The sequence below is a fragment of the Physeter macrocephalus genome, chromosome 2 (assembly GCF_002837175.3).
Source record: "Physeter macrocephalus isolate SW-GA chromosome 2, ASM283717v5, whole genome shotgun sequence".
Classification (NCBI taxonomy): Eukaryota; Metazoa; Chordata; class Mammalia; order Artiodactyla; family Physeteridae; genus Physeter; species Physeter macrocephalus.
The window spans coordinates 35226925-35245843 of record NC_041215.1 but is presented as its reverse complement, the minus strand read 5'-3'; the positions used below and the strand labels follow the sequence as shown (position 1 = coordinate 35245843).

Genomic DNA, 18919 nt, shown 5'->3' with positions numbered 1-18919 from the left:
TGGGTTGGGGGCCCCGGGCCCCCCCGGGGCGGGGGGGGGGGGGGGAGGGGGGGGGGGGGGGGGGGGGGGGGGGCGGTGCTGCAGAGGCCGGTGTGATGTTGCACCAGCCTGAGGCGTGCCATGCCTTCTCCCGGGGAAGTTGTCCCTGGATCACAGGACTCTGGCAGTGGTGGGATGTACAGGCTCCCGAGAGGGGAGGTGTGGACAGTGACCTGTGCTTGCACACAGGCTTCTTGGTGGCTGCAGCAGCCTTAGTGTTTCATGCCCGTCTCTGGTGTCCATGGTGATAGCTGTGGCTCACACCCATCTCTGGAGCTCATTAAGGCGGTTCTCTGAATCCCCTCTCCTCGTGCACCCCAGTGGTCTCTTGCCTCTTAGGCAGTTCCAGACTTTTTCCCAGACTCCCTTCCGGCTAGCTGTGGTGCACTAGCCCCCTTCAGGCTGTGTTCACGCAGCCAACCCCAGTCCTCTCCCTGGGGTGTGACCTCCGAAGCCCGAGCCTCAGCTCCCAGCACCCACCCGCCCCGGCGGGTGAGCAGACAAGCCTCTCGGGCTGGTGAGTGCTGGTCGGCACCGATCCTCTGTGCAGGAATCTCTGCTTTGCCCTCTGCACGCCTGTGGCTGCGCTCTCCTCCGTGGCTCCGAAGCTCCCCCTCCGCCACCCGCAGTCTCCACCCGAGAAGGGGCTTCTAGTGAGTGGAAACTTTTCCTCCTTCACAGCTCCCTCCCACTGGTGCAGGTCCTGTCCTTATTCTTTTGTCTCTGTTTTTTCTTTTTTCTTTTGCCCTACCCAGGTACGTGAGGAGTTTCTTGCCTTATCTCCATGCTGAGGTCTTCTGCCAGCATTCAGTAGGTGTTCTGTAGGAGCTGCTCCACATGTAGATGTATTTCTGACGTATTTGTGGGGAGGAAGGTGATCTCCATGTCCTCCTCCTCTGCCATCTTGAAGGTTTCGGTCCATACCTTTTTTTAATGTAGGAAAGATTTTACTTTTTATCAAAGTAACAGACTTACAAAAACCAGAAGTTCCTTGCACCTGTCTTCCTACTCATAATTCCTCTTCCCCAAAGATGGCCACTTTCAACTCTCTTCTCTATTTACCTTCATATTTCTGAGTACTAATTTATATAGTAATTTCTTGATTATTAATTGGAGAAATTGCTTATTAATTTCCTACCATGGGAGTTGTGGATTTAGCTCTCTTACATATGCTGCTCCATCCTGTCCCCCCACTCCATCCTCCCAGTGTATTTGGGGTTAAGTTAGTATTCAGTGTTACATTATCTTGGCTGTGTAAGTATTGTTCAAGCCAAGGCAGATAGTGTACCATGCTTACATTTTCCTTTGTGTTAACATTTGTTTTTCCTGAAGTTAATAATTGCCTTGTTATTACTTTCACTTGGTTTTCTATATAATTACTAATTAGTCCTTTTCAGACTCTTCATGCAGTCATAAACTCCTTCTCAAAAGGGTCAGATCCATCAGGTAATCTCTCGATTTCTTTTCACTTTCTTTCCCTGGTGGATCCCTTCCAGTACTTCATCCTCCACCAGCCTCAACCAGCACTTTATCCTCCTACTCTGCATTGGTCTGCTTGCTCTCTAGGATTAGAGATGCTGCCTAACTGTTATCTTTAGAGATGCTGCCTAACTGTCCCTCTGACATCATCCTGTGAATTCCTTGTGTCTCTTCCCTGTGTTGGAGCCCCTGTTGCCGAATCTCAAGTGTCCTCTTTCTTGGTCACTCGTTTTGATGGAGTGTATTGTTTAGTAGATTTCTGAGAGAAGGTACGTAGAGGAAAAGTTTTTAAGCATTCGCTTGGAGATGTCATTATTCAGTCTCACACTTGATCAGTAGTTTGGCTTGGCCTCAGAATGTCAAAGGCAGGGCCCTTTTCTTGGGGCTTCCAGTGCAGCTGCTTGCAAGTCTGATGATCTGTTCTGGTGGTCCTGTGTTCCCTCTCTCAGGAATTTAGAATCTGTTTTTTCATTTTTGGAAATTTCAAAACAATATGACTAGTGTGATCTTTTTTTCTTTCATTGTGATGGACCCTCAGTAGACCCTCTCAGTCTGGAAACTCATGTCCTTCAATTCCAAGAATTTCTTTCTGTTTTTCCTTTGTTACTCATCCTCTCTGTTTTTTCTTTTCTCTCTTTTTTGAATTCCTGCTGGTCAGATGTTAGATCTTCTGGACAGCTTCTCCAATTTTCTTTTCTTTTTTCTCCTTTTTTTTTGGCTGTGCTGCACAGCTTGCGGGATTGGGATTGAACATGGGCCATGGCAGTGAAAGTGCCAAGTCCCAACCACTGGACTTCCAGTGAACTCCCGTTTTCTCCCATTTTTTATCCCTTTGTCTTCCAACCCTATTGAAGCTTTTGTTAATTTCCAAGAGTTCTATATCACCAGCTGTTTTGTTTTTTGAGTAAGTACAGTGTCTTATTTGAGGCTGTTAAAGCTTTTGAACCTTTCTTCTATTCCCTACACTGTCTCTCTTTTCTTCAGGTGTTTTGATTGTTTCAGCTCTATCTTTAGAGACCTTCTTCTGATTTTTGGTAGTCTTCGGCTCTAGTTTCTTATTTAATGGTCAGTCGCTAAAAAGCTGATCGGCCTTTGTGTATAGCTTAGTGGGTTTGCCGACCTGTGGACCTCTCCACAGCATGATCATGCAGGGACCTGGCTAGTTTGTCAAGAGATTGCCAGATTCCAGTATCTCTGGGTCTTTTCTCTTGTGCTGGAAAGTTTCTCCAGAGAGGAATCTTCTGGTCTCCTAGATACCAGCCTGTGGCGGGGAAGGGAAAAGGGAATCCCCGTCGTTCTTCACTTTCAATCTTGCTTTGCCCTCAGCTCTGTCTGAGGTCCCTAAGTGTAGACCTTCCTGTTCAGAATCTAGAAAGTAAACTTCCAGTTCTCTGCCAGGTGGGAGGAGGCATGCCTGGCTGTCGGGGTTGGGGTCTGATACTTTTCCTTATGCATGTACTCTGTCAGTGCTTCTGTCTGTAATCCTACCCTACCACCCACCTTCCGAGGCAACTGGTGATTAGATCCTGAACGCTTCTGTGTTCTGTGTAGAAAATTGGCTTGTTTTGTATTGCTTTTCCCTCCTGCTGGCTTGGGCTTCTGCTTTCTCTGGTCTGCTGGTTTAGCTTCCATGCCTGTCTCCATCTGCTTTTCAGCTTCCACACTTCTGCTTCCACTCTTCTGCTGTTACTTCTGTTCTCTTTGCCCTTGTGGGTTTGTGTCTTTTTAATCCTTTACTACTGTCACATTAGCGTCTATTTGAGAGGGGCATCAAGACAGTGCATATATTTCCTGTGTCTGATTTAAGAGCCATCCTCCCTCCTATCCCCACCCCCATTCCAGTACTCCATCCTGACTCTTCCCGGAGCCTCCCTCAAGAGGGACATTCGTTTGCCTGGCACTGTCAAATCTGACCCAATCTGGCATGGTGAAGGGCAGCAGGTTGTGGCTCTCTCATGGGTACTAGAATCGTAATTACAACTTTTACTTATCTTCTTTTTTCCTTTTATTTGGTATTTCTGGCCTTTAAGTGTATGAAGTGTTGTTGTCTGTCTCATCTTCTTGCTATACAATGGTCCTTTGGATCCTGGGCTATGCTCCATTCTGTAACTTGGGACTGGTGTGTGGCAGGGAGTCTCTCAGTTTCTGGTTTGTTTCGACCTTACTGAGAAAGGAATAGGTGTCACTAAAGTACTTTGCAAGAGAGACTCTTTGGGTTGTTTGATAGTGTGAGGTAGTGGGTAGAACATGAACTTTGGAGTCAGACACACTGGATTTGACTCCCAGCTCCTCCTCTTATTAGCTGTGTGACCTAGGGAAAGTTCTTTACCTCTCTGAACCTCCTTTTGCTCCACTGTCACATGGAGTTACCACCACCTACCTCCGAGGATTCCTGCATCTAGTAGGTGTTCAACAAATGCTAGGTCCTCTTTCCGAAGGATGGTTACCCTTCTGTTTCATTTCCTATATGAGAGAACCTTCACAAACTGAGGGCTCACCACTATTTGAGTTGTTTTTCCTGATGACGAGCGAGGAGAAAAAGAACCACCTGAAAACCTGGGTATCAAGAGATAGGCTGTTCTGAAGAGTGCAGTTTCCTGACCTTTTTCACAGCATGACACATACAGAAAATCAGAAGATTTGCGTGGTGCCCCGAACACTCTCACAGGCCAGGCTTGCCGTGGTTAGGGAAGCATCCAGCTGTCCCAGGCCCTGCCCAGCTTCCCCGCAGGCAAGGGGGCTGCTCTCTCAGGTACACCTGTACCCAGTTTGTAGCACAGTGTTGGGAAGCACGTGTGGAGTATCAGAAGTCGTGCTTCCTGAGCCTTCCATGGGCACTGCCTGGGGATAGCTCGTGGGCCTCTGGTGGAACAGCCACTTGGGTCAGCCTCCTCAGGCTCCTGCCCCTCAGTTCCTCGTGTGTAAATTGGGAACACGAAACCTACCTTTTACAGTTCTGAGGAATATTGGCAGGCATGGATGTTTCTTTCCCCCAGCTGCGTGTTTGGTGTGGGTGGGCCCTGCATACCTGGGAGCTGCCCTCACTGTCCTTGTTGTTGTCTTCGTCACCATCACTTTGTTGCTGACCCTTCGGAAGCTACAAAACCACATCATTACAAGAAAAGCAGAGGAATGGCATTGCCAGGTGCCAAGAGGTGATAACCAGTGAGTTTGTCAGATAGGGTTGTGCCCTTTGGCACAGAGCTGGAAACTCAAGAGAAATGTTTTGAACTTAGTGTTATAGGGGGTCCCTGGGGAAAAGTCTGGAAGGGGCTCTTTTCTCCTTTCTTGGAGAATGCTTGTTTGATTAGGAAATAGTTCCTTCCAAACTTTTGTTTGCAAATAGCAATGTTTTCTTTGTCACTCCCATTGAGCTTCGTGAAATCTAGGGGATTCTCCTTGTATAGACACTAAGCTTAGAGTGAGAGATACTGAGGCGGGAAGGAGCACAGGCCAAAAGCAAAAAAGTAAAGGAAGGAATCTTGAAGAGAGTAGTGACCTGCATCTTGGCTCAGAGGGGAAAGGGTGGGGTGTATGTGTTTTGGAAAGACGGTCTCTTCCTGATGTTTTTGCATGACAGAGGGCTTCCTGGAAGAGAGGAACCTTGCAAGATCTCCCTTTCCCTCTGACATGCTTTCAGGACAATTGAGGAGTGACTCTGTAGTCTTCCTAACACAGCTTTGTTCTTCTCTAGACCCTATATCTATGGTCCTACATCACAGGGAGAAAGGATGCAGATTCTTCAGAATTTCAAGCATAACCCCAAAATCAACACCATCTTCATATCCAAGGTCAGTGTGGCATGCAGCAGCCCCCGGGCCTGGGGGACACTGGATGATTTCTGGGCAATGATTTGGTGTTTATTGAAGGAACGTCACATGTCAGTTTTCATTCCCACGTGTCCAGTGTCTGGGGGCAGAAGAATGTTGCCTGTCAGGTAGTGGAAGAAGCAGATGTAGGGTTTTAATGTATATAATCTATATTCCTAACTCAAGGAGTATATAATCTAGCAAATCCTTTTGCTTGACTTAAGTTTTTCCCACCTGTTTTTGGGATAGAGGAACTTTGAGTTGTATTTTCTTTATACAAGGGGGAATGGCAAAGGTGGGCATGTGCATAAAGTTCTCTTTGTGGCATTGGAGATTCCTGTGGGTCGTGGGCAGCTTTTGTCCTGGCTCCTGGTATGCCTTGGGGGTGGGTGGTGAATATAAACACAATGTAAAATCATGTAGGCCCAGCTTGCTGACAGTTTAAATTTGCAGTTAGAAGTGGTGGCCCAACAGTTTAGAACAGTCATTCAAGTTAGAACAGACCCAAAGCCCAAAAGAAACAAGATTTACCTACAAAGTGATCATGGATGGATCAAGCTTTTATTTCTGTGTCTGGGAACCCTGATGGTTGGATCCCCTCCCCCACCCCCTCCCCAAGTTAAGGCAGCTACCCAGAGTCAGAATCCAGCCCACTGCAGGCAGTGGCCCCTACCAGGTCACGTGTCCGACATTCGCCGTTGGTCTCAATATCCTCCAGTTAAGATTGTGGATGGTTTTGTGCAGACCTATTTCTGTAGCAAAAAATAAGAAGAATCACTCACAGAGAGTCTGTTGATAGGGCCCTCTTGTCTCTGAGTCGCTAGCAGCCACACCGGGACTGTTGCTGAGACAGATGGTTAGGAGTCAGGTCTTGACAGCTTCTATAGGACAGCTCTCAGGAGAACGTACTAGGTCCTTAGAGGCCTGTGTACATCTGAAGGACCGTAGTACAGACTGAAGAGGATAGTGATTGTTTTTCTGGATTACCTACAGAGCTTATTTAAATTTGAGGCCAGTTGACTTTTTTGTTCCCTTTTTGACTCATATATAAAAACCTTCCCAAACTCACAGCTGGTTCATTTCTATAGGTGGGTGACACATCGTTTGATCTGCCAGAAGCAAATGTTCTCATTCAGATCTCATCTCATGGTGGCTCCCGGCGGCAGGAGGCCCAGAGGCTGGGGCGAGTGCTCCGAGCAAAAAAAGGTACCTCTGCTCCACGCGGTCTCTCTTTTAAGACCACTTCCGTCAGGTGTCTGTTTGTGAGCATGAGCCTGTGCTCCTGGGCTAGGTAGACCCTGAAGGGGATGGACGGGGTCCCAAAGCAAGGACCAAGGTCTCCTTGGCCATTGTTATTTCTCATGTGCTGGGGTTGAGCATGTGGATGTTTTCCATGGCAGCTGTCTGGAGGTCACAGTCTGAGCTGAGTGTTTGTGTTGGTAGATAGAGGAGCCAGGAAAGCAGTGCGTAATGGTGTAGATGTAGAAGGGAGAAAGCAGAGCGTAGACCACCAGTGGAAGTGTAGGAGCTGGCAGTTGTCCCCTGAACCTTGAGTTAAGAGTAAGGGGAGGGCTTGGTAGGAACAGCTTGGGCAGCCACAAGGTGGATACCTTACTCCTAACCTGTGAAGGGTGGTCCCTTGAGTGGCAGCTTACAGCAGGAACATCACAAGCTCAGTGAATGAGGAAGCAAGAGTCATGCTTCCTCTGCTTATTAACTGCAGTAAAGGAACCCAGAACCCAATCATGGGCAGAGTAGAGACTGACGTTTCTGCTAAGAGATGGCATCCTCTTAGCAGACCAGGCAGGTCCTAAAACAAGGACACAGGCCCTGTCCTCAAGGAATTCACTAATCTTAGGAAGAACTTGGACTGCTAGGATGTTTGAAAATGACAGGATTAGTGGGCAGGTGTTGTAATTTTACTGCGTTTGAGTATGTTTAGGAAACAGCTAATTGATTGTGTTTGAAATGGAGACAAGGGCAAGTTAGTGGAAATAGCAAACATGGAAAAAAAAAAAAAAAGAAATAGCAAACATGGACTTGGGCACCAGACCGACTGTGTGACCTTGGGCAAGTAATTTGACCCTCTGAGCTTTGGTTTCTCATCCAAAGTCGGCGTGACAATCCTTACCTTGCAGGACTGTTAATAATGAGGAATGAGAGTACATAACAGAATATAATAGACTGCTGGATAAATCTGACTAGCATATACGAAAGTGATTCATTACTTATTCCTTACTCATCACACACAAACAAAGCTAATTTGAAAAATCCCTTTGAATTTGATTGGAATTTTGTTTTTCTAAATACTGTTTGACTCATTTTACAAGGCCAATATTACCCTGATACCAAAGCCAGAAAAGTTCACTACAGAAAAGGAAATGACAGGCCAATATCCAATGAATACAGTTGTAAAAATCCTCAATAAAATACCAGCAAACCAAATTCAGCAGCATATTAGAAGGATCATTCACCATGATCAAGTGGGATTTATACCTGGGATGCAAAGGAGGTTCACCATATGCAAATCAATAAATGTGATATATCACATTAATAGAATTAAAGACAAGATCATATGATCATTTCAATGGATGCAGAAAAAGCATTTGACAAAATTCAACATCTGTTCATGATAAAAACTCTTAACAAATTAGGTATAGGAGGAAAGTACCTCAACATAATAAAGGCCATATATGACAAGCCCACAGCTAACCTCATACTTAATAGTGAAAGATTTGAAAGCTTTTCCTCTTAAGATCAGGAACAAGACAAGGGTGCCCACTCTTCACCAGTCCTATTCAACATTGTACTGGAAGTCCTAACCAAAGCAATTAGGTAAGAAAAAGATATAGAAAGCATCAGAATTGGAAAAGAAGAAGTAAAATTTTCTCTCTTTGCAGGTGACATGATTTTATACATAGAAAATCCTGAAGACTTTACCAAAAAAACTGTTAGATCTATTCAATGAATTTGGAAAAGTGGCAGGATTCAAAATTAACATACAAAAATCAGTAGTGTTTCTATACACTAAGGACAAATTATCTAAAAAAGAAATAAAATGATTCCATTTACAATAGCATCCAAAACAATAAGATACTGGGGACTTCCCTGGCAATCTAGTGGTTAGGACTCCAAGCTGCAGGGGGCGCGGGTTCAATCCCTGGTGGGGGAACTAGGGTCCCACATGCCACGCAGCCAAAACAAAAAAAAAAAAACCACAGTAAAATATTTAGGAATAAATTTAACCAAGGAGGTAAAAGAGCTCTACACCAAAAACTACAAGACATTGATGAGAGGAATGTAAGAAGATTAATGGAAAGTATCCTTTGTACATGGAATGGAAGAATGAATATTGTTAAAATATCTATACTACCCAAAGCCATCTATAGATTCAATGCAATCCCTATCAAGACTCCAGTGGCATTTTTAACAGAAGTAAAAATAACAATCCTAAAGTTTTTGTGGAACCACAAAAGACCCCAAATAGCCAAAGCAAGTTCTGAGAAGAACAAAGCAGGAGGCATTACACTTCTGATTTTAAGTTATATAATAAAGCTGCGGTCATCGAAAGAGTATGTTACTGGCATAAAAACAGACATATAGACCAGTGGAACACAATCCAGAGCCCAGAAATTAAACCCATGCATATATGGTCAACTAATATTTGACAGGAGAGCCAAGAATACCCAGTGGAGAAAAGATAGTCTCTTTAATAAACGGTGCTGGGAAAATTGGATATCCACATGTGAAAGAATGAAATTACCCCTGTCTTACACCACTAGCAAAAATTGACTCAAAATGGATTAAAGACTTAAATGTAAGGCTGGAAACCATACAACTTCTAAAGGAAAACAAAGGAAAAATGCTCCTTGACATGGGTCTTGACAGTGTTTGTTTTGGATACTACACCTAAAGCCTAAGCAACAAAATAAAAAATAAGTGGACTACATCAAACTAAAAAGCTTCTTCACAGCAAAAGGAATGATCGACAAAATGAAAAGGCAACGTATGGAATGGGAGAAAATATTTGCAAATCGTATATCTGATAAGGGGTTAATATCCAAAATAAATGAAGACCTCATACAACTCAATAGCAAAAAACCCAAATAATCCAATCAAAAACTGGGCAAAGGACCTGAATAGACATGTTTTCCAAAGAAGATGTACAAATAGCCAACAGGTACATGAAAAGGTGCTTAACATCACTAATTATTAGGGAAATGCAAATCGAAACTACAATGATGGATGAGAACTAAACTTATTGAGGTAATCATTTCACAGTATATGTAAGTCAAATCATTATGCTGTGTACCTTAAACTTATATAGCACTATATATCAGTTTTATCTCAATAAAACAAAGAGAGAAAAAGGAAAATATTTGATATAATATACTTAGCCCTTTTCTTTGCATCTCTGAACTCTTGTAAGACAAGGAAACAGTTGAATTCAGAGGCAGTACACAGATACTTAACTTACTGACATTTGAACTGTGAAGCAAAAATATTCAGATTTTCCTGCAGGATCAGATTTTATAGGCTACAATATTTTCTGTCCTAGTTACTATGATAATTCTCCTGTTACTGGGTTTTCTCTCTGAGCCTGTTTTTTTAGTAGTAGTTTTAGCATAATGTTTTCAAAAGGGTTATCCATATTGTAGCATGTATTAGTACTTCATTCTTTTTTATTGCTGAATAATAGTCCACCTTATAGACATACCACTTTTTTTTTGAGTATTATTTTTTAAATTTTATTTATTTTTTGGCTGCATTGGGTCTTTGTTGCTGCGTGTGGGCTTTCTCTAGTTGCGTCGAGCAGGGGCTACTCTTTGTTGCGGTGCATGGGCCTCTCATTGCGGTGGTTTCTGTTGTTGTGGAACACGGGCTTTAGGGTGCATAGGCTTCAGTAGTTGTGGCTCTCAGGCTGTAGAGCGCAGGCTCAGTAGTTGTGGTGCACGGGCTTAGTTGCTCCACAGCATGTGGGATCTTCCCGGATCAGGGCTCGAACCTGTGTCCCCTGCATTGGCAGGCGGATTCTTAATCACTGCGCCACCAGGGAAGTCCCTGGACATACCATGTTTTAAAATTCATTTATGGACATTTGGATTGTTTCCACCTTTTGGCTCTTAGAATAATGCTTGGGTCGTGTAATAACTTTATGTTTAGCATTTTAATAAACTGCCAGACTGTTTCCAAAGTGGTTGTACCATTTTCCATTCTCACCAGCAGTGTATGAGCATTTCAGTTTCTCCACATCCTTGACAACAACTGTAATCATCTTTTTTTATTCTAGTCATCCTAGTGCCAGGTAGTATTTTGTCATGGTTTTGACTTGCATTTCCCTGATGACTAATGGTATTGAGCTTTTTTCATGTGCTCATTGACACATGAATGTTCTTTTTATATCTTCTTTGGGGAACTGTCCGTTCAGATCCTTTGTCCTTTTTGTAATTGGTTTATTTGTCTTTTCATTGTTGAGTTGTAATAGTTTTTTATATTCCCTAGATTCAAATCTCTTATCAGATGTATGCTTTGTAAATGTCTTCCCCAATTCTGTGGGTTGTCTTTTCACTTTCTTGATGGTGTCCTTTGAAGCACAAAAGTTTTTAATTTTGATGAAGTCCTCGTGCAGAATCAGGGCAATGGCCCCTCTGACTGCAATACTTGCTTTTGAACCCTGGACCCTTAGTTCCTGCCGTTCTAACAGCTAATATTGTCCTTTTATGTGCCCTCCCCCAGGGATGGTTGCAGAGGAGTACAATGCCTTCTTCTACTCACTGGTGTCCCAGGATACACAGGAAATGGCTTACTCAACCAAGCGGCAGAGGTTCTTGGTAGATCAAGGTTATAGCTTTAAGGTATGTAAGCATTTGGTCTCTGGTCGGAGTAGGACCGAGGCTTTTTTGTACCCAGCCCTCCATGAGAAGTGGGGGGCCACTGTCAGCATGAGCATGGGACAGATCTCAGGCAGGCACAGGACATGAGGGGACATTAGGGTACCTTTGTCCTTGCATGAATTGTGGGAAGCTTTGAAGGAAAAATATTGTGCAGGATCCCTCCTGTTTCTAACTTCTCACAGTGAATGGTCAAAGAATGGGGCCTCTGAAGCAAGAGGCCTGTGGAGTCTCAGCTTGTTAACTTTTTACAGTTGTCTTGCAAAGAAAACATTAGATGTTGGTGGGAAAATGTGCTAACCTAGTAGGACTTGAGATGAAGGAACTGTGGCCATCACTGTGTTAGTCTGAGCCCCTCGGGGTTACTTTCTCCGGGGGTGCCCCCTCCAGGTAGCTGGGAGAGTCTGCCCTTAGTCGTCTGGTAAGCCTGGGCCTCAGTGGGCCTCAGACATCAGAGCCATCCATGTACTGTAAATCTGGTATTTTAATAGTTTGGGAAATTCTAAAGCTTTGGCGAACTTTCATTGGCTAAGGCATTTGCTTTCTTTGCTATTGATACAAATCTAAGTTTTTGTTAGGATTTAGTGTCCCAAAGGGTTTTTACTTGTGGTAGTGGGTGGAGGGTACTGGAAGCAGGGGATTAAAAGGATATCTTAGAACATATAAGTTCCCAGGTTCTTGATTTCTGAAACACTGTAGGATGCCTTTTCAGATACTTTAGATTGTATCTTTTTCGAATTGGTTTAGGGCAGAACTAATTAGGGAACTATTAGAGTTCCCTTTATTAGCCTTAGGAAAGAGGACAGGGTTGTCCGATCACTCCTCTTAGAGGCAGTGACACTTTGCAGACTTCTCGTGCTGAACTCTAGTTCAGGACACTTGGGACAGTTTTTCGAAGGATTTTCATTTTGACCTCCTTTTTATCCATCTGTGTAACGTTCGAGCTGATAATAGCATCCATACCTCCTGAATCCCGGGAGAGTCATAAGGGTAACAGAAGCAGCGAATCAGGAAGTGCTCTGGGTTCTTTGACGGGTGAGCTCGACAACATGGTACCTGAGCACATGGTTGTCTGTGTTGGTTGGAGCTGCCTTTGCCTTCCTCACCTCCAGGGCTGCCTGCTGAGAGCAGCCAGGTTAGGGTTCCCAGAATCAGGACCCTGGTGATCAGGCCAGGGCAGAAGTGTCCTGTATCTGTACTCCAGATCTGTGGCCACCTGAAGGGCTCAGCCAGATCCTTCTAGGAATTTTCTTTTAATTAAAATTATGAGAAGAATTAGAGAGAGAGAGAGAGGAAAAGAAGTTCCCTTTCTGACTCAGTGGTCCCAACCTTTTTGGCGCCAGGGACTGGTTTCATGGAAGACAGTTTTTCCACAGACCGGTGGGGAGATGGGGTAATGCGAGTGATGGCGGTGGGATGGTCCAGGCGGTAATGCGAGCCGTGGGGAGGGGCAGATGAGGCTTCGCTCGCTCTCCCGCCGCTCACCTCCTGCTGTTCAACCCGGTTCCTAACAGGCCACGGACTGGTACTGGTCCTCAGCCCGGCGGTTGGGGACCCTGCTGTACGTAATCAGTCCAAGCTTTCTGCAGGGATAGGTAGGCCTTGTAGTAACTATCTCCAAAGAAATGAAAACCAAATCTCCACCATGCTTTTATCTTTCTCTTTTGGAAAAAAATCTTATAAATCCATCCTTAATATCCTATCATTTGTAAGTGCCCCTCCTGCTGGGAGCCCTGGGTGCCAAACCCGGAGGTTGAAGGCCTTGAAGGGCAGCCGGCTGTGCCTTTTGGTTTTTGGTCCTTCGTTTACCTGGTGCAAGGTGGGAAAACTACCAGAATGGTTGTTTTAAGATTGCCGAGATCCCTGTTGATCTTCTGTAAGTGATCATTTGGCTGCCATGTGTTGGGAGCAGAGTTTTCTAGAACTTGCTGAACCTCTCCTGCCTTGCAGTCATTAGTTAAGCTCCTTGTTGACAGTGGCTCTGAGGCTGGTCTCTGCACTGCCTAAGAGGAGCTCTCCGTTATTAGCCACCTGCTCTGCTGGGCCTGAGGGGGCAAGTGACCAGACCAGGTGATCCCAGGAGAAGGCGGGATCGGGTCCAGGGAGAGAGAACAACAGGGTTCTGCTCTGCAGGTGATCACAAAGCTTGCCAACATGGAGGAGGAAGAGTTGGCATTTTCCACAAAAGGGGAGCAACAGCAACTCTTACAGAAGGTCCTGGCGGCCACTGACCTGGATGCTGAGGAGGAGGTGGTGGCGGGAGAATTTGGCTCCAAATCCAGCCAGGTGAGTGAGTGGCTGAGGCTGCAGATGTCAGTTCTGAAGGACAGCGTCTTAGACACACATACGCCTGCAACAGTCCTTTGTGTGTATGTGCCTGTGTGATTTTCTTAATAACTTGGAACACACAGGAGACTGTAGAGAAGAGAATAATCGAAACACCCCTGCTAACTTTTCTGTGCGTCTGTCTTGTTTTATGTGTCTGAGCCCACGGTGGGTGTGGTTGGTCTCCTGCTCTCTTCACATAGCAGTCTGGCGTAGTATTTGTTAGTATTTGGATGTGGGAACCCAGGCTCTGCCTAGGGTGGCTACTGGAAGGAGCGTGATGGACCTGGGGCTGCCTTTTTGGCCTTGGGCGCGTCATCTTATCCCTGGCTTCCTCCTCAGTAATGAAACTGAGCCTTCCAGGCTGTAAAATGGGTCTGAGAATCAACTCATATTGTAGTTTCCATACATTCTTCGAAAAATTTAGAGTTCTCTGAAAATGCACAGCTTTTCAGTTATTCTGCACATACTTATTGAATGCCTGCTATGTGCCAGGCAAATATAATACGGTATAACTAATGAAAGTATCATTATGAGGAATTCTTATTATGAGGCCCTTCCAAGGAGAGAAGTACCGTTTCATCAGGTGCTTTTGAAACTAAGTTGGTGTTAGAGCTGGAAGGTGAGAGACGGCTGGAACAAGGGAAGAAGGAAGCAGTGTCACCAGGGAAGTGCTGCCCTCCCCGCAGCCTGAGACCTTTCCGTCCCCAGACCTGGGGGTTGGGGGCTGGGTCTCCTCCTGGGCACTCTCCACGGGAGCCCAGGGAAACTTCCTGTTTCTGTGTCTGAAGGGGGTGTCTGGTCAATTCCACCTCACAGTGGGTCACCCAGGGTGAGGCTGTGCAAGGAGTGGCTTCAGTGCCTGTCTGCGTACTTTGCTTGGAATCTGGTGCGAGTGGCGTCCCAGGCTCGGGGTCAGACCCTTGACTTGTGTGATTTCTGTTTACACCACACATGCCAAGCAGATGTGGTTATCCCCGTTTTACAGGTGAGTTCACTGAGGTGCAGACATTCAGTGTTTGCCCAAGGCCACCCAGTGAGACACAGAGCCAAGATTCAGGCCCAGGGCTAGAAAGGATTTCCAGTTGATTCAAAGCCTTATGGTAGGGTCTCAGGAGATTTTGAGGGACTCCTGCCCTCACTGTTAAAATTCTGTTTAGAAATTGTCATTAAGAGAGGCAGGGTGGTGTATGGCTAGGTACAGGGAATCTGAAGCTGACTGCCTGGGTTCAAGTCCCATCTGTTTCAGAGTTGTGTGATCTTGGACAAATACTTCATTTCTCTGTGCCTCTTTCCTCTTCTGTAAGACGGGGATTATAATGGTTGTGAGGATTAGATGAGGTAAGACACGTAAATAAGTATAAGCTGCTTAGAACAATGCCTGAGACATACTGAGTGGTCAGTAAGTGTTATTTTAAAAATAATAAAATCTATGAAACTTTTATAAGTTTTATAAATTTATCTTATTATGATTATACATGTTATAGGAGGAGGGTGTTTTGCTCTGTAAACTAATGGTGGGCCGGGTCGCCCTGCAGGTGTCTCGGCGCTTCGGCACGATGAGCTCCATGTCTGGGGCCGACGACACAGTGTACATGGAGTACCACTCGTCACGGAGCAAGGCTTCCACTAAGCATGTGCACCCGCTTTTCAAGCGCTTCAGGAAATGACGCCCATAGGGTCACGTAGGTGAAGCTCGGGTGCCTAGCACCAGCATTGGAAAGGGATTTTAAACGTAGCATTTTCTTTCCACATCCGTGTTCCTTCCAATAGCATCGGCCAAAACAATCTAGATTCAATATGTGTTGACTGTGTTGAAGAAAATGCATCAAGAGCTTGATTCTGTCTTCCTGGGCATTCCAGGGTTTGAAAGTGCGAGTGGGGGGACTGTAGTTTTTTGCTTTTTTCAGACCACTTTTCAAACTTGTTGGGGAGTGGTCATTCCTGTACATAAAAGTTTGTAATATTTAGGTGTATTTATCTTACTGTCCTGAATAAACAGCACTGGGATGTTTAACCACTCTTCGTCGTACGCCTTGTTCTTACACCTTGTCACAGGCATGGGCTATGTCTAGATGACAAACCTCCATCAGGGCTCCACTTGGTGGCAGGCCCAGAGGAATTAGATGGGGCCCATCCCCAGGGAGCACCGGAGAGACGGGAAGACTTGCCCGTCAGTGTGCAGTGTTGACAGGGGACGGTGGTCCAGAGCGATGGAGGAGCTTGAGCAGTTTGCAGTGCTGCCTGGCCCCTCCCTGTTCAGCTCAGGTGGGTTCCATGGGAGGCACCCACAGCTGTAGGTCCTCTAGGTCACCCGAAGGCCATCGCCTTCGTAGGGAGCCACAGTGCACACAGCTCCTGATGGTTGATCTTCACTGAGAGAATCAACTCTTACTTCTACCCCCCCAGATACATTGTTGATATGGCTGGGAGGCTGGATTCCTCTTCTAATAGCAGTTTAGTACCCTTGGATCTTTAACGGCTGGTTCCTTTATTCTGAAAGATGTCTCTGGGCTTTTCTTCTCTGTTCCTGGTATGAAAGAAAAGGTGTTCAGGAAAAGACACACGAGGCAGGATTGGTCCATAGAAGACAGGCAGGCAGGCACAGGCACAGGTCATGAAGAAGAACGTGTTATCTTGGGGAGGCTCGTTCTAGGAGGTGGCAGCCCCGCACCCGGGGAGTGTTGGAAGCCTGTGATAACTAAGGCTGCTCGACTTGGAGCCCCGCCCAGCCCTGCCGCCCGGCAGCAGCGTGCCCAGCCGTCATCGCCCACGCGGGGAGAAGACCACATTCATTTTGTCAAGAGTCCTTCGGAGCAAGAGCCACCTTCCCTGAGCTGACCTTTTGGGGACAAACACACTCTCCCAGTCTGGCCAGCAGTTGGTGCTGACCCATGGAGAGCCGCTGTGTCCGTGCAAACCCTGGAAATGGCCCCCAGCAGCCAGACCTGAGGCCTGTGCTCAGGCACATCCGTGCTAAGGCCACTCACCCCGGTGGGTGGCACCCAGATGTCACAGACCGGAGTATAACCAGTATTATTTCCAGATTCTCATATCCTGTCATGCTTGAGATACTCAAGCAATGCCAAGCACTTCGTGTATCTCCTTGTTGCTCACTGTTTTCTTGTTCTCTAACCTGTCTACAGGTAACATTGAATTTTACCCAAGCCCTGTGATCCTGGAAAACTGGGACTTTCAAAGAACCACACACCCGCCCGCCCCACCCCTCACGCCCGCCATCTTTTGTGTTCTGGAAAACAGCTTACTGCAAAGAACCACCTTTCCCCATATGTCTGAGATAAGGCTCATGGGTGCCCTCCTTGTCTACCAGGGATAAGGCCAGACACAGACCTTCCAGATTCCCATTCTTTGCTTGGAATGATTAGCTGAAGCGCTTGTCCCCACTGATCAATTGGAACAAAATGCTTGTTAACCAAACCGTGGTTAAAATTCTCTCCTTTCTGCAGGCCCCTGACTTTTGGCCCACGCTCAACCTACAGCCCCTCCTGAGTCCAGTGGGACTCAGGGTAAAACACTGTCTGATCTGCCATCTGCCATTGCCACTCCCATTCATCCCACTTCCTCAGCCCCTCCTGTGTTTCCTCCTCCCTATTAAAGGAAAACGTGTTTGCTTAACTCTTGAGATGCTTGCTGATCATATGGTCAGTGTGTTCTCCCTGTTGTAATAGCTGCCCTCCCCTTTGCAGCAATCCTTTCAAATAAAGTCTCTCCTTGCCAAGTCTAGATTCGTTTTTTATTTGACACCAGGTAACAAATTCCTATTTATTCTCTAAAAGTAAGTTGAGACGTATGATCTCCAGGAAACCTAACTCTTGCGCCTACCCCTAAAAGTGTTTCCTGTACTGTGCTATGTCCTTTATGCTGTCCTTTTTTTTTCATTTTTGTTTTTTACATTTTTGTATCCTGTTGGTTTGAGTTCTGTCTGTACCCCAATATCTGGCATATAGTAGGTATCCAGTGACTATTGAATTGGACTCTTTTCAAAGTTTATGGACTTAAAATAAAAGGAACACAATAACCCTGCCTGCTTACACCTTGAGGGAAGTTGTGAGGGAACCTCTCACTGGTAACCATCTATACTGTTACCTTCCTGCTGCCTTTTCCCTGAACCAGCCCTTATACCCCATAGCAGGTGGAATTTATAGGGCAAAGTACCAAATAGGAGAGCTGCACAGAGAGATTTGCTGATGGACCCTGAGTCTTCCACTGAGCACTGCACTGCACATGCATGTAAAGAAGCTACCCAAGGCTGGGGAAGGAACCACATGAAAGGGTCAGGGGGAGCCTGGACTATTCCTGTTCCCACCAGCCAGACTGAAAATCCTCAACTCACAGGGCATCTGGTAGAGTGTTCAGCAAGGTTTTGCTTCGGTTTTGTGGAAAGTTAGACCTAAACTAATGCTGCATGAGTCTTAACAAAAGTTTGAAGGCAAGACCCAAAAGGATCCAATTATTTCCAAGTAACTTACTGCAATCCAGGACAAAGCTAATTACTACAGCACAAAAGTATCTAGCAACCAATAAGGTAAAACTTGCAGTATCTGACATCCAATCAGAAATTACCAGGCAAGCAAAGAGACAGGAAAATACAACTCATAATGAAAAGACTTGTTTCCATACTCTCCCTGACATTTCTTATTTGCTTGCTCTGACAAAGTAAGCTGCCCAGTGGAGAGGCCCACATGGCAAGGAATGGAGGAAGCCTCAGTCCAATGGCCCACGGTGGACTGAATCCTGCCAATACTCACAGGAGTGAACTTGGAAACTGTTCCTCTCTTGGTTGAGCCTACAACCAATGACTACATTGGTTAGATGACTACAGCCCTAACCTACCCCTTGATTGTATCCTGTGAGAGACGTGAACCAGAGGACACAGCTAAGGTCCTGGATTCCTGATGCACAGAAACTGTGAGATAATAAATGTTGTCATTTTAAGCCACAAAATTTTAAATTTTTAAAAATTTTAAATTAAAAAATGTCTGATTATCTACATCTCTTTTTTAAGAAAGAGAGTTGATTGCTAAGTTCTGGAGATGGATCGTGGTCACGGTTGCCCATGATTACAAAGCAATAGATAACTAATATAGATTTTGGTACCAAGAGTGGCATGCTGTTGTAACAAATACCCAAAAATGTGCGAGTGGCTTTGGAACTAAGAAGTGGGGAGAGGCTGGATTTTTAGGAACATGTTAGAGAATGCCTAAATTGCCTTCAACAGACTATTAGTGGAAATCTGGACTTTGAGAACACTGCCAGTGAGTCCTTAAAAGGAAGTGAAGAAGCTGCTATTGGAAACTGGAGGAAGGGGGGGGATCTCTATTACACAGCGGCCAAAAATTTAGTGGCACTGTCATC

At 45.5% G+C, this 18919-nt stretch overlaps 1 protein-coding gene across 1 annotated transcript in view; it reads left to right on the top strand.

Moving 5' to 3' along the window:
* ERCC3 (ERCC excision repair 3, TFIIH core complex helicase subunit) overlaps positions 1-15560 on the top strand; it is a 36556-nt gene extending 20996 nt beyond the window's left edge. Inside the window, exons 11-15 of the mRNA XM_024115032.3 lie at positions 5213-5309; positions 6416-6533; positions 11064-11182; positions 13352-13504; positions 15082-15560. Of these exons, the coding sequence (XP_023970800.1) occupies positions 5213-5309; positions 6416-6533; positions 11064-11182; positions 13352-13504; positions 15082-15213 (619 nt within the window). The 3' untranslated portion in view covers positions 15214-15560. The remainder of the gene's footprint in view (positions 1-5212; positions 5310-6415; positions 6534-11063; positions 11183-13351; positions 13505-15081) is intronic.
* The last annotated feature ends 3359 nt before the right edge of the window (positions 15561-18919 follow it).